At 39.8% G+C, this 26881-nt stretch overlaps 1 protein-coding gene across 1 annotated transcript in view; it reads left to right on the top strand.

Annotated features, from left to right (window-relative positions):
• The window catches only part of ATP6V0D2 (ATPase H+ transporting V0 subunit d2), a 48115-nt gene extending 21911 nt beyond the window's left edge, over positions 1-26204 (top strand). The window contains exons 3-8 of the mRNA XM_029222859.1: positions 13192-13370; positions 14574-14653; positions 16100-16177; positions 22184-22357; positions 23567-23644; positions 25270-26204. Coding sequence (XP_029078692.1) covers positions 13192-13370; positions 14574-14653; positions 16100-16177; positions 22184-22357; positions 23567-23644; positions 25270-25431 — 751 coding nt within the window. The 3' untranslated portion in view covers positions 25432-26204. The remainder of the gene's footprint in view (positions 1-13191; positions 13371-14573; positions 14654-16099; positions 16178-22183; positions 22358-23566; positions 23645-25269) is intronic.
• The last annotated feature ends 677 nt before the right edge of the window (positions 26205-26881 follow it).

Here is a 26881-nt window from a genome sequence, read left to right as displayed (position 1 = left end):
GGGGTCTAGTCACCTGTGAAAGTGAGAAAAGTTTGCATAAAGGAGGCCTGAAGAATGACCCTGTTTGTACGTGAACAGGAGGCACATCCAGCAGAGAGAGCAGAAACACAGGCTTAACCAGTATGGCTGTTGGGTTGCCGATGCCGCCTGACATCGGCAAAAGTGGTGTCTGAGGGTTAACGATGTTAAGGTAATGGATGCCACAGAACGTATAATATTGATACATCAGGGCCAAGGTGGACAGGTTCTATCCTTTGCTTTGCCAACTTTCTGGCTAGGCAGCAATCAACCACCAGGGGGCATGATTGATCCCAGCAACCTGTTTTCCAAAGTATTGCTCCTTCCCCAGCAATTGTTTAGTAAAAGACTTAAGGCTGTCCCATAATCTGGAGAGATTGAAATCCATTGTGGTACTTATCCAGATAACCACTGCCTTAGTTGTATTTTATTTTGTCTCATTTATTTTGCTTTTTTTAATTGAAAATGAGGCACGTGTGTATATTTTTTAAGAGTTTTTATTTAAAAATTTATTTAGTGCTTACTACAAGCCAGCAATTTTATAATCACTTTACATGTATTAAATTTATTTAATTCTCACAACAATCCTATGAGATGGCTTTTTAGAAATACAGAACAGAGGTTTTCTAAGTAAAGAGTATATTCCAGTACCCATTTCCCAAAGCCCAGAGGCAAACACTTATGTTTTATGCATGCCTTTCCAAATTTCTTTCTATTTGAAAAAAATTTTATGTGTATGCATACGTTTATATCTAAACCAATAAATATAAATACACATAGTTGGTTTTTTATTTTAGAACAGTGAGATTATACTATGTATTGCCTACAATTTGTCTTTTTTATGTAATCTATTAAGATTTTTCTACATAAGTGTATATAGATCTAACTTATTTTAAAGCATATATTGTATCGCATTGTGTTGGATGTACCAAGATTTATTTAATCATCCCCCCTTTTGTCCATATAGTTTATTTCTTTGCTATTTCAAGTAATGCTACAACAGACATCATTGTACGTATATATTTGCTTCCTCATGCCAGAATTTCCTTACGTTGGATTCCCAGAAGTGAAACTGCTTTGTCAACAGCTGCGCAAGTTCTAGATTTTGATAGATATTAGCAGATTGCTCTCTCATGATCCAACAATGTATGAAAATTTTGCTCCTCTACCCTGTCCTCTCAGCTGTTTCTTTTCTTTCCTCATTGGAAGAAATAAGATTCTCCAAAATTTTTTGTGACTGGTATTTTGAATATAATAAAGATGAGATTTACCAGTCACTGTTCTTGACTAGGTGGAGAACAAGCTATTATAGACACAGCATGTTTAACTGCCTAATGAGCAAGAAGTATCACTCCATTGGTGTTTTCCTATGAATTTCTGTAATATTTACATACAGTGCTAGAGAAGGGGCGACACTGGAGCAATCTCACTAATGTTATTCTCCTCAGTAGAAAAGTATAGAAAAAGCAAGGAATAAGCAGCTATGACCTCTAGAAAAAAATGCCAGTTATCTTCTTGATTCTGTTTACTCAGGGAATATCAGAATTAACATATTTGTCTAAACATAGAGAAAAATGTATTCATCAATTGAAAAAAATCATCAGTGTGTGTCCCTGTTCTCTGCAAGTATGGTTCAGGCCTCAGTACAAAAATTGTACTGAACAAAGTCCTTATCTTTAAGGATACTATAAGTAATAAAGATAGGTAGGAATTATCTGTAAATAATTACACTTGAACATGTAAAATCACTTACCCAAGAACAATTGATTAGTGGCAAAATTAGTGCAGGAATCCAGGTCTTAGATCTTTAGATATATAATAACTATTTGTGAATGGATGAGCTAACTGTTGCTCATGTTCACCATTGCTACTGCCAATGTATATTAAAAATTAATTTCACACCAAGATAAATATAAATACAGAAATTTAGAGAGAAAAAGAAAGATATCACTTCTAGCTAGAGACAGTTTAAAAGCTTAAAATGAATATTTGAATATTGGCCTTAAAGGATGGGAAAGATCTCAGCTTTTAGCAATTGGTGGGGAAGGGATGCTTTATCCATATAGAGAAGAGTAGGAACAAAGACACTGATAGAGAAAAGGACAAATAAGCTTGAAGGATTTTTAATCCAAACAAATGCGTTAGACCAAGAGTGTAGAGAATCTTAAGTACTGGAGAAAAGAGTTTTCTAAAGATTCCAGAGCTACCAAGGGTTTGGGAAATGCATAGTGATAAACATTTTTGTTCTAAATGTGCTGTTACAGCAATGCTGACTTCTTAGTAGTTTCTCAGTATTTTATTTTCCTGGAAGGAAAAAAAAATGAGTGTGACTGCAAAATTAATTGCTTTTAAAAATGGTTTTAATTTTCACTTCCTCTATTTAAAAAATGGGAAATTTCAGGGAAGTAAGAAATGTTAACCAAAATGTCAGATTTCAAGAGGGAGCAGTGTGTTTATGGGGATATTCTAAATCTCAACAGTCTATTAGCAAATCAGACTAAATGTCAGGGCTGCCCCATCTGAGTATATGGGATTAGCATTGGATTGAATAAATCTGGGGTATATCAGAAATGTTTATCAATACAATCAAGGAAAACTTTCATTTGAAAATTAACACATGGGAAAATACTTTCCACATGGCCCTGTTGTCCATGTGACAGTAAATAACTAGTGGGCTTGTTAAGGGTGGATCAGTACCTTTCACTGAGGAGTTTCACTCAGAATGAAATAACTTAAGTACACCTAATGTATTTCACACACACCCCTATACTTTCCATGAACAATTACTCTTGATCGTGCATTTTTAAAAATTTTATTTATTTATTTTTTTGCGGTACGCGGGCCTCTCACTGCTGTGGCCTCTCCCGCTGCGGAGCACAGGCTCTGGACGCGCAGGCTCAGCGGCCATGGCTCACGGGCCCAGCCGCTCCGCGGCATGCGGGATCTTCCCGGACCGGGGCACGAACGCATGTCCCCTACATCGGCAGGCAGACTCTCAACCACTGCGCCACCAGGGAAGGCCTTGATCGTGCATTTTATGTCCCTGACCTTGTATTTTCCATATGTACAAGTGTGACCTAGAATCGTATCACAGTCCTGCTTGCCTAAAACAGCATCATTATCACTGAGAACACTATATTATATGTTGCATAGGAAAGGATGCTGATCCAGCCACTTAGGTAGAAGGAACCAGTCTAGACATCAGGGTGTGGCTTACATGATGAAGCCAAACCTTAGTCACAATGCTTTGAGATGATGAATCTCTTGTCATCTCCAAATTCGCCAAGTTGTTTCCTATCCAGTCGTGCCCGAAAGGAGAATTCAGACTGAGTCATGAAGAGCTTCCATCTTAACAAAGGGGTTCAGGCCTTTTTATACATAAAAGCAGCTATCATTTATGATGAGTTAACCAGCATTGTTTTGAGATTAATGATTACATTTCCAAAGAGAAAACATTAAATTTTTTTTAAATTTATTTACTTTATTTATTTTTTTGCTGCATTAGGTCTTTGTTGCTGCACGCAGGCTTTCTCTAGTTGCAGTGAGCAGGGGATCCTCTTCATTGCAGTGCATGGGCTTCTCATTGCGGTGGCTTCTCTTGTTGCAGAGCACAGGCCCTAGGTGCACAGGCTTCAGTAGTTGTGGCACGTGGGCTCAGTAGTTGTGGCTCATGGGCTCTAGAGCGCAGGCTCAGTAGTTGTGGCTCACGGGCTTAGTTGCTCCGTGGCATTTGTGATCTTTCAGGACCAGGGCTTGAACCCATGTTCCCTGCATTGGCAGGCGGATTCCCAACCACTGCGCCACCAGGGAAGCCAACATTAAATATTTTGAAGCTCAGATATCTTAAAGGGAACATCATATAAAATAATGGCCACACAAGGATAATTCTAGGGTTATAAGATGTAGAACAGGATGGTAACAGATTTTATGAAAGGTATAAATCTAGACCTGAGGGTGAGTATCCCAACAGGTATTATGATTTATGGTCTTGTGGATGTTCTGTCTTCCAAATGACTACCACTCAGCTTCTTGTCTCCACGCCATACCAGGAGTTAAACCCTTCTTTTTTTTTTTTTTTTTTTTTTTTTGTGGTACGCGGGCCTCTCACTGTTGTGGCCTCTCCCGTTGCGGAGCCCAGGCTCCGGATGCGCAAGCTCAGCGGCCATGGCTCACGGGCGCAGCTGCTCCGCGGCATGTGGGATCTTCCAGGACTGGGGCACGAACCCGTGTCCCCTGCATCGGCAGGCAGACTCTCAACCACTGCGCGACCAGGGAAGCCCTTTTTTTTTTTTTAATTAGTTTATTTTATTTATCTTTGGCTGCATTGGGTCTTCATTGCCGCACGCAGGCTTTCTCTAGTTGCGGCGAGCGGGGGCTCCTCTTCGTTGCGGTGCGCGGGCTTCTCATTGCAGTGGCTTCTCTCGTTGGGGAGCATGGGTTCTAGGTGCACGGGCTTCAGTAGTTGTTGCACACGGGCTCAGTAATTGTGGCTCGCGGGCTCTAGAGCGCAGGCTCAGTAGTTGTGGCACACGGGCTTAGTTGCTCCGTGGCATGTGGGCTCTTCCCAGACTAGGGATCGAACCCGTGTCCACTGCATTGGCAGGAGGACTCTTAACCACTGCGCCACCAGGGAAGTCCCTAAACCCTTATCTTCTAAGAGCAATAGGTAAATTTAGAAAGGATTCTGTTAACTAGAACTAAGTGTAAAAGTGCAGAGATGTAGAAATCTCAGACTTGATGAAAGAGTATGAACATTGCAATTTTTTTACTCTAAAGACTATGTATGTGGCTTATAATTTTCCCCTCCTCTTCCTCCAAGGTCTGGTTTACAGAGAATTAACTTCCTCTAAGGATGTATGACCCTTCTTCTTTGCAGGAGGCACTGCAGTAATGCTTTCATATGTATGACTAATCCTGGTGCCAACCATTCAAGCTGAATAAATATTTCCATTTAAGATGAGGAAATGAAGCTCTTGTTAAACTGGTTTTTAAGTAACAGAGCTGGGCTTAGAATTAGGCTTATCTGTTTCAAAGCTTGGGCTCCTTTTACTGTGACAATTTATGATTCCAAACTGTTTTCATATGTGTGATTTGATTTAATTTACACAGCAACCACGTGAAGATAATGGTATTCTACCCTTTCCCACCCCCTTGATGCCAAGCTTCTTAAAAAGGATAGTCTCTACTGCTATATTCTCACTTATTTACTCAACCCACTCCAGTCTTATTTTCTACCCCACCAGGCCCTCGAAACCACTCTAGTTGCTAAGTCTAATGGATATATTTTCAGCTTTTTCATAACTCACCACAGTAGATGTCCTCATCCTGTGCATTCTGTGATGACACTTTCTCTTTGGGCTCCTTTAACCATCCTGGCCTTTCCTGATTCTTACAAAGTCTTCTTCTCGCCCTTTAAAAGTTTTTGGGGTCTGTTCTATTCTCTCTTCTAAAATATATACTTTCTTTTTAACGCTATCATTCACATCAATAGCCAGAGAAGTAATCAGAAACCAACGAATGAAGGGCCTTGAATACAATTATGAGAAACTTGTGTTTCATTCTAAAGGCAGAAGGAAGCCATTGAGAGATTTTTAGGAATAAGAGTAGTGAGGCTGCTGATAAAGATAGAGATTCCAGAAGAAGGAGGAAGATTAGGGGCAATAAGATTTTTGAGATAGTGTGACTGAGGTGCCTATGAGAAAATCAGTAGTCATATTCACAGAAAGGAAGTGAAAGGATATGGATCTGAGGCTGGAGAAAGAGGTTTTGCCTGGAGCTGAAGATTTGCAAATAGTATACTTCTATGTGGTAGAAGGAAGTGTGGCCATGGATAAGGTTTTTGAAGTGGGACCTACTGAGTGAGAATAATACTCTGATGGAATCCTTGCTTAGTAGGTATGTGTATATTTCTTTGTTCTTAGCTGAGAATGCCTACAATAAAAACCACACTGGTAAATACCCCACCTAATGCCCAGATCTTGGTTTCTAATACCATTCTCCCATAAAGGGAATCAGTGTTCCTTGGAGAAAAAGCTAATTTTAGGACGGGGGCAAGAAATATATAAGATGAACTTAAACTGTCTTGGAATGCCGGAATATGAGGACATGAAAAATGAAACAAACAAAACAAAAAACCTGCAATGGTTGGGTATGTTAAAGGAGCACACAGGAGCCAACTGCAAGAGCTCTTAGTGGCTAAAGCTGGAACAATTTGAGCAACAAAATAAAGGAAGTTGTACTGAATTATCACCCCAAATAAAAATAAATGTAAAATAAATATTTATGAGACCATCCTGGTCTAAATAAATGATTGGATAACTTAATAAATGAGGGAGAAGAGACAAATCTCCCTTGTAGAATAATTTGTGTAGATGCTCCATCCTCAAGGAGGGGAACCATATTCCCTACTTCTTAAGGGTAGGCTGTACACAGTGACTTCTTCCAAAGAGTACAATGTGGAAAGAGGGGGCAGTACCTTCGCAGTGTGGAGACATCTGGCAAACACTGCCTCAGCCAGGTGATCAAGATCAGCACAAACAGTCATAAACTATGCTAATAGTATGTACCTTTGATATGATGGGATGCAAATGGCTCCTTCTGCTTAGCTTGTGGAAGTGCAGCAGTAGTCTGCAGGGGTGACTGGGGGGTTGGGGGGTGAGGTGGGCACAGAGCCCTTCTCCAAGCTTCTGGATTTCAAGCTTCCAGTTCTTCCCACTACATCCTTTAAGATTAAGACTCCTCCAACTCCATTCTCTCCCTCACTCCTGGGACTCAAAATACACAGCAGCAATGAGTCCCAGGAGGAGAGGAGAAAAGGGGAAAAGCTGAAAATGTATTCAAAGAAACAGTAATTAAAAATTTTCCAAATATGGCAAAACACAAACCTACTGATTCAAGAAGCTGAGTGAACCCCAAACAAGAACAACCCAATGAAATCCAAGCCACGACACATCATAGTCAAACTTCTGAAAGATAAAGACAAAAATGCCTGAAAGCTGTGACACTTGTGGGGGAAAAGCAACGTGAACAATTGTGGATTTCTCATTAGAAACTATGACGTTCAGAAGGAAGGGGTGTAACTTTTTTTTTTTTTTTTTTTTTGCGGTACGCGGGCCTCTCACTGTTGCGGCGTCTCCTGTTGTGGAGCACAGGCTCCGGACGTTCAGGCTCAGCGGCCATGGCTCACAGGCCCAGCCGCTCTGCGGTATGTGGGATCTTCCCAGACCGGGGCACGAACCCGCATCCCCTGCATCGGCAGGCGGACTCTCAACCACTGTGCCACCAGGGAAGCCCGGTGTAACATTTTTTTAATGCCAAAAGGGAAGAGATGTCCACTCCAAATTCTATATACAATGAAGATATCTTTCAATAATGAAGGACAACTCAAAACAGTCTCAGATGAATGAAAACTAAGAATTTGTGGCCCATAGACCTACCCTAAAATAATGGCTGAACAAAGTTCTTGAAACAGAAAAGAAATGATAAAAGAAGGAGTCTGAAACAACAGGAAAAGAACAATAAAAAAGGAGGAAAATATGGGTAAATACGATAGACTTTCTCCTCTTGATTTTGTAAATTATATTTGACAGTTGAAGCAAAAATTAATACTTGTCTGATGTGGTCCTTTCTGTATGCAGAGGAAATATTTAAGATAATTCTATTATAAATAGAGAAGGTAAGGAGATTTTAAAAGAGGTTTATACACTTCACTAAAAGTTGTACAGCCACTCTGGAAAACAGTTTGTCAGTTTCTTAAAAAACTAAACATGCCCTTACCACGCAACTCAAATTGCACTTCTAGGCATTTATCTGAGATAAATTAAAATTTATTTCCATGTAAAAACTGACACGTTTCCATAACAGTTTTTATTTATAATAGCCAAAAAATGGGGGAAAAACCCCCAAAACCAAATGCCTTAAATAGGTGAGTGGTTAAACAAACAAGTATACACATACTGTGGAATACTACTCACCAATAAAGGGACAAATTATTTACATACAACAACTTGTATGTATTATATGTGTCTCAAGGGAATTAAGCTGAATTAAAACAGCCAGTCTCAAAATGTCACATAATATACAATTCCTGTTAAATATTATTCACAAAATGGCAAAGTAACAGAAAGAACAGATTAGTATTTGCCAGAGGTTAGGAGATAGTGGGTGGGAAGAGAAGGATGTGACTGTGAAGGGGGTAGCACATTGGAGATCTTTGGATGATACAATAGTTCCTTACCTTGACTGTGGTGGTGGTTACACAAATAGGCACATGGGATAAACTAACACAGAACTACACACACACAGAGTACCAGTGTCACTTGTCTAATTCTAATGTTTCACTACAGCTATATAGATGTAACCCCTGGTGGAAACTGGGTGAAGAGTACATAGGACCTCTCTGTATTATTTTTGCAACTTCCTGTCAACCTAATTATTTCAAGATAAAAAGCTTTAAAAATTTATGCCATGCTGGTGTGCCCACATAGTAGTAATCATAATAATAACTCATAAAATTTCTTCTAACATTTGAAGCCTGCGATCACAGGAAATGAAAAATTAATATTCAGTTATATGTACATAGAGTTATAAAGAGCCATAAAAGACTTTCAATATAAAGACATAAATGCCATATTAGGGTAAAATTTCATCAGAGAATTGGAATAGAAATAACATTTCCAGAAAAAAAAAAATAAGGAACAACATAATTTCCTTCTGTTTATGTATTTGTAATTGAATAGTGGTAGTGTCTTAGTGAGCTTGGGTTTCTGTAACAAAATGGTATAGACTGGGTGACTTGAACAACAGGAATTGATTTCTTACAGTTTTGGAGGCATGGAAGTCCAAAATCAGGGTGCCATCCAATTTGGTTCCCCAGGGAAGGCTCTCTTCCTCACGTGTAGACAACTGCCTTCTCATTATGTCCTCACGTAGCAGAGGGAGAGAGAACAAGCTCTCTGGTGTCTATTCCTATAAGGACACTAATCCCATCATGTAGGTCCCACGCTCATGGCCTCACTTAAACCTAATTAATAGCCCCAAAGGCCCCATCTCCATATACCATCACATTGGGGGTTAGGGCTTCACCATGAATTTTAGGGGGATGAAAATCTGTCTTTAGCAAGTGGGTATTCAGATACTTCATTGGATAATTTAATTTGACTGATTTAACAGGTTCATTTTAAATACTGATATTCACAATATACCAGAAATATTTTTGCAGTATTTAAACTTATAATAAAAGGGTTTTTTTTGTTTGTTTTTGTTTTTGGGGTATGCGGGCCTCTCACTGTTGTGGCCTCTCCCGTTGCGGAGCACAGGCTCCAGACGCGCAGGCTCAGCGGCCATGGCTCACGGACCCAGCTGCTCCGCGGCATGTGGGATCTTCCCAGACCAGGGCACGAACCCGCGTCCCCTGCATTGGCAGGCGGACTCTCAACCACTGCGCCACCAGGGAAGCCCGCCTCAGTTTCTTATGTGTAAAGTGGTGGTAATAATGGTCCTTAGAGCACTGACTTGTGGGGAGGCTTGAATGGGAACATGCATGTAATGCATATAAGGTACTGCATGTATGTAATGTAATGTAGTGTAATGCATGTAATGCCTGGCACATAGCAACAACCTCAAGAAGCATTGGCATTTTTAAAAATTATTATTTTTACAACCTAAAATTTTTGAAATAGAGTCATTTACTCTTACAATTTAAGGTGACTTCATGATTTTCACAGGTGCCAATATCAAAGTTACAGAAGAAAATATTTAGAAGGGGCTAGAAGTGAAGATGTTTGTCTAGACCATGAGTGGGAGAAAAATTAACCCAATAGAGTGGGCACTAGTTTTGGCTCTGTTGCTACTAATAAGCACAGTTATTTAAAACATGAGGAGTTTGAGCTAGGTGAGCACCCAGATGTCTTTAAACTCAAACATTACTCAAGCAACGCCAGTAGAGATTTCTTTCCTAACCACTGGAGGCAGGGCCCTAGAGTTCTATCAAGATTATACTCTGGAAAGAGCAAGCTGTCTTCTGGGCACATTATTCCCCCGCCATCCCAAACAGCCAATAATAATTATATACCTGGTGCCTATGTGACAGAGATGAGGGAGGGACAGGAAAGATACCCCTCTCCCCTGACATGGGCCAAATCCTGAGTCTCATTTCATTTTCTGAACAAAACTATGAGAACTGCTACTGTTGTCCCATCTTAGAAACAAGGCCACTTAAATGAGTTGAAATAAAACAATTCAATCTCCATAGCCCTTTCTCTTTGCAATAGAGGGCCTAGCCTCTCTATTAACTTTAAAAAAAATAAAGCACTCCAGACACACATGTGCACACATACACATGTGCACATCCCCACACACACTGTACAGGCATAGGCTTGAGTGTTACGTGTGGGCTAAATTCTCACAGCATTGACTTTGGTTGCCCCTGTCAGCGTTGGTCTCATAGTCCTCTGCACATTGGGAATGTTGGCGGCTCATATGCTGTTACATTACAGGGGTGCTGTGGGGGAACAATTAAACATCTGGAGTCTGCTAAGGATTATTAAGTGCTGGCAATTCCCCTCTCAGGTAATAGCTTTTGAGCCATAAGGGGACAGTTAAATAAGCACTTCCATTTTAATATCATTTTCAAGAGATAAAAAAGGTTCTAAAATTCCATAATGTCCAAATTTGGTACTGCTGTTTGGGGGAGTGAAGAAACTTTATAGTCATGTGCTTTTTATAAAGGGATAATTGCCTTCTTCTAAACTTCTTTAGGTAAAAATTTTATTGGGGTACATTGCAGAAGCTCAATTGCAACGCAGAAGATTCTTATCCTGCTGGAAATGCATTCTTGCACAGGAAGTCAGTAACCCTTGCCGCCAGACTCCAGTGACAGGGCTTCTAAGTGGCCAGGTTCATTTTCATCCAGTGAAAGGTGTTCTTTTCAAGCCTAAATTGTGCAGTGGTTGAGTCCCATCACCGCCAAACGTGGAGGACCTTGTCTCATCGCTTCGCTGTCCCTTCCGTCTTCTGAGCCGCCACCTCAGCCTCTTGGCCGCCTCTTTCCCCTCAGCTCTTAAATGTGTTCTCTTCTCTCCCACCTTAAAAAACACAAAAGAAACCCCAAAAAACACCCAAACTGAAAGTCCAAATCTCCTCTGGCCCCCGGGTCTCCATACAGTTGCCTTCCCCTGCTTTATAGTTTAAACTCTTTTAAAAAACAAAACAATTAAACAAACCAAAACCCTCTGTACTTCCCACTCCTTTTAAACACACAGTGGTCAGGTTTCTGGCTTCTCCCCTTTCCCTTCCACAAGCAAACTCCACTGAACATGTTTTGTGGTGCCAGATGACCTCTTAGTGGCTGCCTCCTGAGAACACCTTGCTTCAATGTTTACCCTGACTTTCCTGTGGCCTTTAACCTCTTCCTAGAATTCTCTTCCCACCATCTGGTCATTCCTTCTCAGGTTCTATCAAGGTCCTTAAATGTTGGGGTTCCCCAGAGTTCTCAGGACAGAACTCTTGACATACACTCTAGAATGTGGTCTCAAGCATTCCCAAGACATCTGCTTCCGCCTTTAAACTAGCACCCCCTGCCCATGCTCCCTAAATGTCTCTGGTCCACAGCTGTCTCTTCAGGACTTAGACGTCCGAGGCCTATTGGGCATCTCCTCCTGGGCATCTAAACTCATTCGGTCCAAAACATCAGCTCCCACTACAAGCCGTTCTTCCTCCAGTGCTCTCATCTCAATAAATGGCTCCAGCTTCTAACTGTTAAACCTAGAAACCTATGTGTCATCCTTGACAACTAAACAGCATAATCTGAGCATTAAGAGAAAAGTTTCAGAAGCAGGCTGTCTGAGTTTGATTCTCAGCCCTCTTCATTTGTTAGCTGTGTCGTTATGGGTGAGATTTTTACCTGTCTGGGCTGCCAGTTCCTCATCTATAAAACGGAGGTAATAATAGTACCTATCATCATCACGGTGTAATTATCATGATTAAATAAAATAACTTTTGTAAAGCACTTTACTATATAAGTGTTGGCTTACTTCTTATCCTGTCTTAATGCATATTCTATCTACATAGATCATAATTCCCCCTGTCCTTGATGTGTTCAGCATCTCCCATTGCCCTCAATCCAAATTCCTCATCTTGTCTTTCAGGACCCTGCATGTTCAGACTGGGCCCCACCTCCAGTGCTCAGCAGGCAAAAGAACGTCCTTGTTCCTGGCCCTCTTGTCTCTGGGGCTTTTCACATGCTCTCCCTTCTGCCTGGAAGCACTCTTTCCCAGCCACCACTTTTGCCTGGACAGCTCCTACTCATTCTGCAAGTTGCAGCCTGAATGTCACTCCCTAGGAATTCTGATCCCAGACTGGTTTAGTGCCCAGCTCTGAATCCCCACACCACCCTGTCATCTCCTTTATGCAGACTGTATGCTGCACTGCGTACCAGTGCCTCCCTTAAGCTGTATTTTCTGTGAAGGAAGCGACTATGTCTCTCTTACTTCTTGACCTCATTGCTTGGAATATCCTGGGTAGAGCTTATATTGAATAGAGAAATCACGTAAAGTGTGAACCTATGGGCTCTTGGGGTTCTGGGAGGGGAAAAGGCTAGAAAGTTGACCATCTGCTCTCATAGGAGGAAAAAAAACCAGAATACTTTAATTTTTAATATATAAAACATTTTAATATTAAAATTACTAAATATTTTTATTTATTTTTAAATGTTTAAAACTTTGAATACTCAACCATGGGCTTCATCAAAGATTTAAATAGTCAGTTTTTGAAGTATAATGAAACCCTTTAGGTCTGTGCTTCTCAACTTTTTAAGCCCATAGTCCATTATGAGAAACCAAACAATTTAACACCCTCACTACTGTCTGCCCCACCCACCACATTTGGCATTTACTGTGTAAGGGTCATCTTCTGTGTGGTCCCACCAGTCAGGTGTTATAACTGTGAACATGGTTTTTCAAACTATGGTACCCTCTGAGAGTCAGATATTTTACCTCACCTACATCTCTCAAAACCCAGAGTTTAAAATAAAAGGAGATATATATTTCCTTAACGAAAGCGTGTGTGCCTGAAATGTGTGGGGGGGCTTTGTTTTGTTTTTTGTTTTTTACCTGAGGGATGCTTCTTATTCTCATGCAACTGTTTTCCTAACGATTGAGCCCTCTTCTACACCAGGTGCAGTTACATGATAGATAATGTGATTCTACTGATGAACGGTGCATTGCAAAAAAAATCTGTGAAAGAAATTCTGGTGAAGTGCCACCCGTTGGGCCGTTTCACAGAAATGGAAGCAGTCAACATTGCAGAGACACCTTCTGATCTCTTTAATGCCATTCTGGTTGAAACACCATTAGGTATGAATGCATAAATAATTGCACAGCTGCTTGTGTATGTTATCACAGTATTAGAAAATGCACTTTCAATTCACAGTTTTCTCCATGAATATAGTGTCATACTATACAGATTCCTAGAAGTGAAATGGACATTAAAGAATCATCTGGTCCAGCTCCCTCATTTTTCAGATCAAGACAATGAAGTATACCAGATCACATGCAAACCATTTGTAGCTGAGAAGGAGCTAGGGCTCATCTCCCAACCTCCAAACCCCTGTACTTTGTTCCTGACCATAGCAAATAAATAATAGAACTTATAATTTTTCAAAAAATTAATTTTCTAGCTGGGTTTTGTATGTTTAGTTCCTTATCTTTTCATTTTAAATTTCTGTCTTAATAAGGCTGCATATAGGAAACATTTTGTTTTAGGAAATTTAAGAATGCCATTTTTCTGAGATGCTCAGGAGTGTCTGTCTAATGACCTGAAGCAATGATGAAATAAGTAATAATTTCATTATAATTTGGCACTGACAACAGTTGTAGCATTTACAATACTAATTGGATAATTTTATACAGTTATTGTCAGGAAACCTGGATTATAGTTATTCACTGTTGATCATTCATCAAAATAGTTGCTGTTTAAAACAAATTTTAAAAAGAAAAAAATTACATCTTTATTAAGTGTCCAGTGCTAATGGAGCATAGCATGGCAGAAAAAGGGTGAGTCTGAAAGCAGATATCCCTAAGCATTACAGGCTCTGCCCACCACCAACCAGGTGACTTGGAACAATTCATTTCACTCCAGTTTCCTCATTTTAAAAACAATAATATCTTACTATAACAGAGTTTTGAAAACTAAGACGGTTTTAATACAACTCAATGATTGGCACATAGTAAGGTTGCAAATGGTAAATATTACTGTTATCTAAAGGCGGGTGTCAGGGGGGCTTCAAAAAGTAAACCATAAAGTGAGTAGTTCCAGGTTGTGAGGATTAAATAAGTTCAAGTATATCCAGTGTTTAGTGACAGCTTGCACAGAGCAAATGCTTCCTAAGTAATCACCCTTCTTGTCACCATCACAGTTAGCCTCACAGAGTCTGTGGATTGCCACTCTACAGTGTCCTAGTTAGGGGTGGGCAGAGGGTGGTGCGTTCAGGAGACATTTTCTGCAGTTTATAATCATGTTTTGATTAATTTATTTTGTACAATAATTTCTGCTTTCAGCTCCATTCTTTCAAGACTGTATGTCTGAAAATACTCTAGACGAACTGAATATTGAAATACTGCGCAATAAACTGTACAAGGTAACTGTTTTCCCAAATATTGTGTTCTTCTTTATTACATAATGCATCATAACCAGAGTTCTTTATTAAATGTTACTTGCCTGTTAGCCAGCTGCTGAATTATGAAGCTAGGCATACTGGGGACAAAGCTCTTTTAGTCCTGGCCTGTCTTCTAGCTTAAATACATGTATGTCAACTTCTCCCAGCCAGCAATATCCTTGAGAGGATCCCATGCTTCTCTGTATCCTTAACTCTTTACATGGTGCCTGGAACATAAAAGGTGTCAATTGGATGGATGGATGGATGGATGGATGGATGGATGGATGATGGGTAGGTGGATAGATGAGTGTGGTGAACCATATGAATCCATTTCAAAAGAACCAGCATACATAGTGAACCTTGTATTATGTATGTCCAGCTCTGTCCTCAATCCTGTTACCAGAGTCCCTGAATTTCACAGTTAATCTGTCCACACAATTTTAATCTACTGACAGTGTGCAGTGTACCAAGATGACCATCTGTGGACACAACATCATAGGCACCACTTCGTATAATCTGACCAGCTGTCTGTCTGGACTATTCTGCCACTATTTGAGTCACTCTGTGTAATAAGGGCTGAGCAAAATATATCCATTTTCACTCACACCACTACAGCATCTTTGGACACTCTCATAGAGTACCTGAATGAATATATATATATATATTCATATATGTATACATTGCCATGCTGTATATCTAGCTTCTTATGCTGAAACATGTGGGCCTCTCAAAAGCATTGCATTGCAGCAGTTTTCCTTTTTATATAAATACTTATGGGCTTAGAGGAAGCATCCCTGAGATATAGTTAACGGAAGGCGCTGTTTTGAGCATTTATAGGCATTAGATCACTTAATCCACCCAGCAAAACTATGTGCCATCCCCACTCCTCAGATGAGAAAACTGAAGCACGGAGAGGTAAATTTACTTGGCAGAAGTCAGTTAGTTAGTAAGTAACAGATTTGGGATTCAAACACAGGCTGCCTCTACAGCCTAGACTCTGCCTTTCCAGTGTATCTTCCATGCTCAATGCCATCCCAAATGTGTCTCCTGAGCACAAGGAGACATTACATATCAGCATAGGACCAAATCTAGACTTATTTGCAGAGCTCATAAGAGAGTTTGGCACTCTTGTTAGAATAGCAAGAATTAACAGTGAGAAATAATCCAAGAGGCATGCAAAAAAGTGCTTGTTGAGTAATTATAAGCTATGATAAGTACAATTTTGTTCTTTTATGGAGTTCCTTTTTTAGGCTGTGCAATGTGCTTCAAGGTGAAAGTTCACACCAAATTTATTATAAAATATCTCCCTAGGGGAGAAGTAATTCAATTTCCATTAAAGAGTTTAATAACCCATGGAAAGCTGATCTAGAAATTTCCAAAAGGAAAATATATTCATTTTCTTGCCTTATGATCTTTCTTCTTTTTAAGTCTTACATCGAGGCATTCTATAAATTCTGTAAGAATCATGGTGATGTCACAGCAGAAATTATGTGCCCCATTCTTGAGGTAAGAAAGAGTCCTTGAATTTTTTTATGTCAAATAATGTGCTTATACACTTTTTATTTATATAATCCTACCAATTTTTAAAATCTTAGAAGTTCTTTTATTTAGAAATAAAATAGCAGTATATTTTATTGTACATATATCATTTGATGTCTTCAGTTGAAAGAGGTATTTTCTTAGTTTTCTACATAGAAGAGTTACTTCGGAATTAGAAAAGAATGTTTTTGATAGAAGTTTGATCATGATTCACTTTGATGTAGTATGAAGAAAGCAGATTATAATTAGTTAAAAATTTAGTATGCTTTGTACAATCGGTGCACTATAGGTACTCATAATAATCACCAACTTCCCTCCCAAAATTGGGCAGCTGGGGACCCCCACAACTTGGCAACAAAGTCTACTGTGGGCATGGTTCCTTATAGAAATCCTAAAATAAAGGTTGCCCCAAACAACCATTGAGCATCCCCGCTCTTGGCAAGAAGATTCTATGGGTAGTGATTCACAGTTGGCATGCCCACTTAAACTTCACGATGTGTCAGATGCCACCATTGGTTCCAACCTCTCTAAAAGAGAATAATTATATTCTCTTTAATTCATCTTTATCATCACAGAATTCATCTGTGCCCACAGGACCTCTTGCTTGCAATGTCAATCTGCACATGCATGAGGGACTCAGGCCAGAGATCAGAATGGTCTGAGGGAAATTCTGGGCGTAGTTTGCTGAGCATTTGACATAGATCACTCTTGCTGGCTTCCTATTTCACTTGGATCTTTAAAAAAAAAAACAACAAACATTCTGGGCTTAAAAAGCTCTTGCTTTGCCCTGTGAAACAAAGTTTTATCTAAAGAATATCTTTAACCATTAGATTATCTGTTACAGTGGCTTCTACACTGGTGGGTAGATATTTAAGCTGTTCAGTGACTTCTGATTTCAAGAAAAGCCTGATAAGAACTACCCTTTGGGTATGAAGAGAAAAAAACCTGAAATAACCTCATCTGCATATATTTCAACCAAATGTTCTGAAACTGCATTTGATAAAATTAGCTCCCCTCAAATATCTAATTATTAACATCTTACAGTTAAAGATACTGTTAGAACTTTAAGGTCAAAGCAGTCCTTGAAGTCAGAACTCCTTGGAGAACTCCAAAAAATACTTTTTGTCTTTATCTATATTATACAGACAGTGCACATCGATAAATAACATTTTTTTCATGGCATGCTAATTGTCAGAAAGTGAGTTAGTCTCTTCCAGACATGCTGATAACATAACACAAGCAGCCTAGTGACTCTATGAAGCTCCTCCATTTCTTTTCATACATTTAACTACTAGCCACACTATAAAAAGCCACATTATCTCTGGCTCAAAAATGTAGTTTGGGGCTTCCCTGGTGGCTCAGTGGTTGAGAGCCCGCCTGCCGATGCAGGGGACACGGGTTCGTGCCCCTGTCCAGGATGATCCCACATGCCACGGAGCGGCTAGGCCCGTGAGCCATGGCCATTGAGCCTGCGCGTCTGGAGCCTGTGCTCCGCAACGGGAGAGGCCACAACAGTGAGAGGCCCGTGTACCGCAAAAAAAAAAAAAAAAAAAAAAAAATGTAGTTTGTACATGGCATAATTCCTGTGGTTTAGAAATGGTTCATGTACTTTATACCTACAAAATATGTAGGAAAAGATTAATGTTAAAATTAATAACCATCACACCTGTCAGAATGGCTATCACCAAAAGGAATACAAATAACAATTGTTGGCAAGGATGTGGAGAAAAGGGAACCCTGATACACTGTTGTTGGGAATGCAAACTTGTGCAGCCACTGTGGAAAATAGTATGGAGGTTTCTCAAAAAACGGAAAATAGAACTACCATATAAGCCAGCAATTCCACTACTGGGTATATAGCCAAAAGAAACAAAAATACTAATTTGAAAAGATACATGCACCCTAATGTGCATAGCAGTATTACTTACAATTGCCAAGGTATGGAAGCAACCTAAGTGTTCATCAACAGATGAATGGGTAAAGAAGATGTGTTACACATATACAATGGAATACTACTTGGCCATAAAAAAGGATGAAATTTTGCCATTTGCAGCAAGATGGATGGAATTGGAGGGCATTATGCTAAGTGAAATAAGACAGAGAAAGACAAATATTGTATGATATCACTTACATGTGGAATCTAAAAAATAGAACAAACCAGTGAATAAAACAAACGAACAAACAAAAAGCAGACTCACAGATATAGAGAACAAACTAGTGGTTACCAGTGGGGAGAGGGAGGGGGGCAGGGGTAATATAGGGGTAAGGGGGAAAAAAGGGTTATTCTGGGATTATATGAAATGTGAAACTTCAAAATTGTAAAGCACTTAGTATTTAAAGAATCTTTCATTCAATAAAAAAAGAAAAAATAATAATAACCTTACAGAGGTATACAATGGCACTATTAATAGCTAACACTTATTATATACCAGATACTATCCTAAGTGCTTTATATACACAAATTCACTTGGACTTCAAAATAGCACAATGAGATGGGTAGTTTAGTACCTCATTTTCAGAAGGGACAACTGAGGTGCAGAGAAGGCTAGTAAGTTGGCTGATGTCAAACGGCTAGTAAGTGTTAGTGTCAGGATTTGAATACAGGTAGTCTGGCTCCAGTTCTTATATGTTTATCTATGTTAAATTATGTCTACATCAAATTCACCTGCACAGTTCTTTTGTATAAAAACTGCTCTTCTGTGCTAATTCTTAAGCAAGATCATACTGCACGTGCTACAAAAATCAGAAGTAAATGAGAATTATGTCTTTGTAAATGTAAAAAGGATAGCACAGTATTAGCAGAATGCTTATCACCAGGAGGATTTGGTCAAAATACTATATACCCTGTGTTCTCTTTGTCCCTTTCCTATACCCATGATACTACCTTATTAGATTAGATTTTTTTCAAGCTGTGTTAAAAATAAAAATCCATTTAACTATCTTTGTACATTTATATAAAAATATCAGTTATGTATGTTATGCAGTTATAACATTTTTAATGATATGATTGGAAGAGGCTTGTCAGTTTTATATAAATATACTAGATGATGTAATTACTTCCCCTTTTAATTGTGCAGCTATAGAGCACTTAGAGTTTCTGAAGTTCTTCCATATTCTCATTTGATCTCATTTGATAGGAGACTTTAAAAGACTGAATACAGTGGAAGAGGGCATTAACCTAGGCTTGCAGGTTAAAGTGTGACCTAATCACAAGACTGTAGCTTCATATTTTAAAAAAGAAATTTTCTATGGTCCAGACAAATGTGCTGCAGTATACTGTTTGCCTCTTATTCCTGCTCTTCTGACAGTCTGTAAGGTTAACGAAGCAGTGAAAAATAAGCACAGAATATGCTTGTTTCATCTCCCTCAGTCAGTACACATGCTAATAAGGCTCCCACCAGGGAGACCCTTCCTCCTGTAAGGAACTGGCCAGAATTTTTGACTCGATGAGCCCAACTCCATCATGAGCAACGGATAATGGTTTTGAATACATCAACACTGCATGGTTATCTTTTGCAGCAACAACAAAAAATAAGTTATGGTTTTAAAATGCGTGAGTGTTTGAAGGGTAGAGTGAAAGGAAAGACATCCGACGTACACTGTACTACACAGGCTGGCTGCCCTCTGAAAATGATACAGGGCTTACAGGAAACTAGTACCACCCCATCTACTGTCCTCCATAATCAGATGTCATAGCAAACTGTCTGCTTAGGGATGGTCAAAGACAGAATAGCTCCTTTACAATTCAAAAATTATAGTTCTTTTCACTAAGAGAATACACATACACACACACACACACACACAGCCTCTAGGCTAGAAGTAGTAGATAGACAGTTATAATAAAAGGGAAATTAAACTATAATAAGGAGTCAAAGGAAATCATATTTAATTAGAGAGGAAAGAGAAGGGCTTCTTATGAAAAAGATTGCATTTGATGGAGCACTCAGATGCAGGTAGGATTTCAACCTGGAGAGTCATGGGATGGAGTATGTGCTCTGTAGGCAAAGGGAACAAGTATTAACCAGGACAAGAAGTTGGAAAGTGTGTGGCATGTTCAGTTAACCAGCTGCGTCAGTCAAAGTCCTCTCTTCTTGGCATGGCTTGTGAAGCCTCTCCTAGTCTCTTCCCAGCTACCTGTCCATCCTGCCTCTCCAGCTGCTTCCCCAGGGTTTGAGCTATGGCCATTCCTCCAATATGTCATGCTCTACTCCATGCAGCTGCCTCCTCTGCCTTGCATACCTGCAGTGCTGCCTACCTGGCCCTATTTCTCTCCTTATTATTCTAACATTCTAGAACTAGAAAGGACGTTGAAGGTCATCTGGGACAATTAACTCCATTGTTGCTCCCCCTGCCCTATTATTTCAAGGTTTTTTTAATTGCCATGAAATCTCCCTCTTGCATTTCTTCTTTTATCCCTGGAAAGTCTGAAATTACTGACAGGACTGGATATATTCAGTAGCCAGAGGCAGCTGCCTTTGCTTCCGAAATAAGCCCACCCCTCGCTTCTGGCGCACCCATAATTTCCATGAGAGCAATCAAAAGGATCAGAAGGAACCAACTCTCACTGTACTGATAGGAAACGCCTGTTCTAACAAAAGAGTTCCAGTAAAATCTGGTGCAAGTCTGGATTTGTTATTAATTAGTTAAAAAATAGTATTGTAGAGCAATTCATTTCAACTTTCGTGTGCATGTGAATAAGCTCGGAATCTTGTTAAAATGCAGATTCTGGTTTACTAGGTCTGGACTACGGTCTAAGATTCTGAACTTCTAACGAGCTTCCAGGTGATGTCAAAGCTACTAATCCTTGAAACACACCTTGGATAGCAACATTGTAGAGAATATTAGAGAATTCTTAAAATAGTAGAACCATAGTAGAACCGTGGACCATTCCATTGGATTTAGTAAACAGTTAAGATCTTCCTGTGTCAGGCACTGGATATTCAAAAATGAACAATCAACAAGAGAGACATGATCTCTCAAAGATTTTAGAGTGTGGTGGGGTGAAAGACACATGCACAGATTTCAAAATAATGTGGTAAGTGCAGGTTGCTTTGGGTGGATGGAGAAGGCTTTCTTAGCCCAAGGCCATCATGGCAAACTCCCATGGTGGGCAGAGGAGGTGCCCGTGGAGGATAGACTGAGATGAAATGGTCAGAGTAGGTAGAAGGAAAACTAAGAGGAGTCCAAAGGAAGAGAAGGCAATTTCAAGAAGGACTCAGTGGTTAGATAAGACAGAGAGGCCTGACGGGCTGGGAACTTGGGTGCCTAGTGGTGCTCAACACAGAGAAGACAGGCCGGGAGTACATGTGACCCACTTGAGAGATCGTGTAGCCAAACCCCACCATTTACAAATAAGGAAACTGAGGCCCTGAGAGGAAGATCACTTGTCCCGAGCCCTGTAATCCTTAGCTACAGACTTAAATTTATTGATATCTAACCTAGAACTTTAAAGAAGAAAAACAAAACCAGGAAAGTACAAACGAATTGTAAGTAGCACAGTTTCATTATGTAAAAATTCCTACTGACATCAACAATCAGAAAGGGATGTTTAACATGCATGACATGCACATTTTGTGCTAAACACTCTGCTAGGCCCTTCTATTTACATTACCTTGTTCTATCTCTGAATCGACCCCAGCAAGTAGGTTTTATTCCAATTATTATGGAAGACACATTTGACACTCTAGTGGCCTATGTGAGAGAGACACATGAGTAACTAATAACAGAGATCCTGGGAACTGAAGTTTAGTGGGAGGTCCTGGGCTCCTGGGCTGTTGTCACTGCTGTGTGATCCTTCTCTGGCAAGCAGAGTTACTCCGTTACAGGAAGAGACTACGGGAACATTAATAACACATGTCTGTATTATAATTAGACATAGATCAGGAAAGGAAAGCAAATCATTTTGGAAATGAATTTGTCTAGAGCGTTTAGTAGATGGCTCAATTTCACTGATTTTATGTCTTGCAAATTCAGTTTGAGGCAGACAGACGTGCTTTTATCATCACTCTTAACTCCTTTGGCACCGAGTTGAGCAAAGAGGACCGCGAGACCCTCTACCCGACCTGTGGCAAGCTCTATCCCGAGGGACTGCACCTGCTGGCCCAAGCAGAGGACTTCGAGCAAATGAAGAGAGTAGCGGACCATGGAGTATGTGTTTATCCCGGGTTCCCAAAATGTCTTGTGTGATTTCATCACCTGTACTTTAGAAGCCCACATATCACATTTACGCTTCCTATCTATCTAAAACATTTATAATGTTTGTGCAATAGAAAGCAGTATCTCTTGCTGTAATGTCTCCCCAAAGAAATACGCTGAGTTTCTAACCCAAGCTATTGGTGTTTTTTAAGGTCCCTGCCAAGCAAGTACTTGTTTAAATCTCCAAGGAACGGTCATTTGAGTCCTTTTTTTTTTTGAAGTGCTTGATAAAGCAAGTTCCCCAAGGGACTGGTGCAGTGTTCTGGAAATGTGAGCTCATGCCAGAGTTATGTAAAAGAGCCTGACCTAGCCATTCTTTCAAGTGCCCATTGGGCAAACAGTGTTAGGTACAGACTGTCTACTTGAAGGACAGCAGAAAATATGGACATACTGTTTATACCACTCCCTTTGCTCAGTGTCCAGGATTCGGGAAAGAAAGGAGGGCTGCTATGTCCTCTCCCACTCCAGCACCCAATTGCTCTTAGAGAGCCTGAAGCTTCTCAGCTCAAGGTTATAACCTCATCCCCTGGTACCGTTCCTTCTGACCTGCAGACAGTAACATACAGACCCTCCAGGTAGCTTTTCTAGAACTGGAATGACACCCCTCTTATCTTTGCCTATGGATTTCCGAAACCCTCCAGGAAAGATAAGCCAGCAGACAATGCGCGAACCTTTGTGACATCTCTTGTGTCACTGCAAGAGGTTCTTTAGCATAATATTAAAGTTTGAGTTTCTCCCCAGTTTCCACCCGTTCCTCACTTGAAATTCCATAATGAATTTTAATCAGCTTTCATCTCAAAGAACCCATGAAGCCGTACCGATTAAACCACAAGCGCTCCTTTAGCCTCTATAATGTGTCTAACTAGCCCTAAGAATCAAATGTGGAAATCAGCTCAGTGTACACTGAAAGCAGAACTGCTTTTGCCTCTTGCCTTGTAGGCCTGAACAAGCCAATAGGATGGAATGCCATCTGTACTCTCGTTGTTTGGATTTTTTCGTATTTCCTCAAGAAGCCAAAGATCCTACAAGAAAAGTTGAGGCCTTCTGAATAGATTTTCTAAGATGGGTGCACAGTTTCTATATTGCTGGAAAAATATTGTTTTTATATTTATAAAAAATGAAAATTTGTTAAAAAAACAATTTCTTGTCTTTGTTTTTCAGGTATACAAGCCTTTGTTTGAGGCTGTAGGTGATGGCAGTGGGGGAAAGACATTGGAGGATGTGTTTTATGAGCGTGAGGTATGATGTAAATGGAAATGCTGCTAGCTTATGCACTCTTTTTCTCATACTCTGGGTCTTAGTATTTCTTTTTTTTTTTTTTAGTTGGGTTTTCTTTTTACAGTTTTCTTTTTACAGTTGATCAGGCCAATTGATTATATACATTCATAGTTTGAATGGGTATTAGTTAGTATCTCTGCCTTGGAGAGTCAAGGCACTGTGGTTCACATATGATGGCTTCTTGTGGGATTGTCATATCCAGACAGATGTGCACATAGCAAAGCTCTGGAAGTAAGGCAGCCATTCTGTAATTATCTAGAGAAACAAAGCTAGGATGTTCTCATGATCACATATTGACTGTCCCCAGGGGGCACACCCTGTTAAGGGCATCCCACTCGAATCCATCCCTTTTTCAAGAAGGATTTATCACTCCTGCGCACAATTAGAACACTTAGGAATTATTTGCATGGAAATCCATCCCGTCTAGATTATTCTCTTTCCCTGAAAAGGCAAAAGAATACTTGATCCATTTATAGCCAATTCCTGAGCTACTGAAGTGTGCAACAAGAGGACTTTGGGGAAGTGTAGCCAGGTAAAGTCCCCCAAATCTGGAGACTTTTTTCTAGTGTACTTTATTCATTTCCCTAAAACCACTGGTCCTTCCATCTCAGTCTGATTGGAACTAACAGAGAACCCTGAAATTCACCCACACTTTAGGGTTAAACTGGCTTGAGAAAGCAGTATGGGGGTCTTCCTGTAAGTCCTACTCTAGACATTTTCCAATGATTCTCTAGAAAGAAGTAAAAACAATGCAAGTATTCCCATATGTTAGGGATGTTTTAAAATTCCACACTATTGCCCTTCTGCTGCAAAGACAGCTGTTAAAGGAGCTGCCCTTGCCAGGAAAAATGTGTGACGGTTTCTAAGAGCAGGGGCCCTCCCCTTCCTGACTGCTTTGCTTGAGGTTTTCAGAATTACATGTGGGACTCAGTACCTCTTCTCCTTTTTTCTAAATGGAAAAGTATAAAGGAATTGTTCCATTTCAGACTGTACCCCAGTTAAAAAAATGTTTTTTGAAAATTTTCTTTTACTGATCTGCCTTCTGCAGAAAAACACTATTCAACTGTATGTTAAGTTGCTGCAGAGCATCCTAAGGAAACTCATAATATCACCTGGTCCAAATTCCAGAGGCCTGTGACATTACCCTGAAAGGGAGTTCAATAGCCTAAAAACCACCTTAAAATTTAAAAAATTGTGGCCAAGGAAAAATACTTTATCTAAATGAGACCAGCCTACTAGCTAGAAGCCAAATAAATATCACTACAAAGTCACACACACACACACTCCAAAGTCCTCCTAGGAATCTTGGTGCTAGCAGTGCTGCTGAGATTTGGAGCTTGTCTTATGATTTTACAAACTTACTTTTTACACTACTGTTGTCTGCCTTTCTCTGCAGAGTGACGCTCTCCCTTTAGACTTGCTGAATTTCCTACTGCTTTTCTTTCTTTGACACAATTTAGAAATTGTCTATTTAAATACAGATAAGCACTGCACAAATACAAACCAGTCTGTAGCTTAATATTATTTCATTAAAGTAGTATGTTCCAGAAGAGTTGATGGTCCATGTTTTTTTTTTCCTTCCCCAGGTACAGATGAATGTGCTGGCATTCAACAGGCAATTCCACTATGGTGTGTTTTATGCGTATACCAAGCTGAAGGAACAAGAAATAAGAAATGTCGTGTGGATAGCCGAATGCATTTCACAAAGACATCGAACTAAAATTAACAGTTACATTCCAATCTTATAACCCAGTGAGGGGCCTGAAATGCATAAAATCATAAATGTTAAGAGGAAGTTACTGAGGGAAATAGGAGTCGTGTTATATTATCTAGATCACACTAAGCCACACTTCACTTCATGAATTGCAGACCGACTGGAAACGCAGCAAGCCAACCCTGAAACAAAGCATTTCTTTTTCTTCCAGAAGCCTTAAATCTTGCTTCCACATTTATGTCTCATTCTTCACCTTGCCTTAGACATTAATTTTAATTAACCCTATGGTACTTTTCCTATTCTTATTTTTGTTCTTTTAAAAATCAAATCTATTAAAAGTATTTTGCTTTCCCATGATTCTCCACAGGCCCAAATACTGAGTGTCTGCTTTATTTTTTAACTGTCCATCCCTTCCCTAGGTCCACAAAAATCCAGAGCTGTACATAGCCAACATGGACCACATATGGTAGAAAATACCATATTTTTTTCTAATACACTTCGATCTGGTAGGCTTGGGAAAGCTACATAATTCCAAATCATATTCCATAGATGCAGGTAGTGTTAAATTTGTTATTAAGGCTACCACTTATAACTAATTTTCTCACAACTTTCTTTAAATAAAAGGTATACCTCTCTTTCTTGCAGTTTCTTCATACTTTGCCTGAGAAGAAAGTAACTCCATTAGTTGTATTTTATTCATTCAGAAGCATAAATCACAGGTTCAGTTTACAAGATATGGATTCTCTATAAAACTTCAGTAGAACTGGGTAGCAGAGAGCTACCCAGAAAAAGAAAAAGTGACAAACACTGCTCTAGTGCTTTCTTCAAAAATAAAAAATTCCTAAATAGAAAAATCTGTATTTGCTATAGTTTAAAAATTAAACATATATACATATTTGAAAGTTCTTCAAGTGAGAATATTTACAGAGAATATACATATACTGGTAACTAGAATTAGGCACAAAGACCAAGAAGTAAATCAATTTTTCTGCAAAATTTCAGAATTTTTTTTGTAGAACATTTTCATAATTTTAGTGATAGGAATGTTTAAGCATAAGGAAAAACAGCGGCTCATACCGCCAGAAAGAAAGCCAAGTGCCTAGCCTCTCAGCTGTGCGAGAAGCCTAGGCCACACCCCAGTTCTGTTGGCAGGGGGGCCACAGCTGGTGCAGGGCTCCGGTGCAGATCCATCAGCTGGACCCAGGGAGCCTGCTTCCCATGTATGGCCTCTGGTCTGGAAAGCATCCTCCCTGACTTGTTCCTGCCCCTGCATGCAGCTGCTGTCTTCTACTCTGAGGCCTGGATGTCAGGAGACATCTACATTTTACATTTTCACCCATGGTGTCTACAGTGGGGGTGGGTAAGGATGGGGGTAAAATTCTGGGCTTCTTTAAGGGTTGAGAGCAAAGACGCTGATAGGAAAGAGGCAGCTTAGAGAAAGTTGATTCTCAGACTAAGCCCTTCCCACCCACCTCTTCATGACA

The sequence above is a fragment of the Monodon monoceros genome, unplaced genomic scaffold (genome assembly GCF_005190385.1).
Source record: "Monodon monoceros isolate NGI ecotype Baffin Bay Population unplaced genomic scaffold, NGI_Narwhal_1 Super_Scaffold_14, whole genome shotgun sequence".
In the NCBI taxonomy this organism is placed as follows: Eukaryota; Metazoa; Chordata; class Mammalia; order Artiodactyla; family Monodontidae; genus Monodon; species Monodon monoceros.
This window is presented reverse-complemented; position numbering and strand designations above follow the sequence as displayed.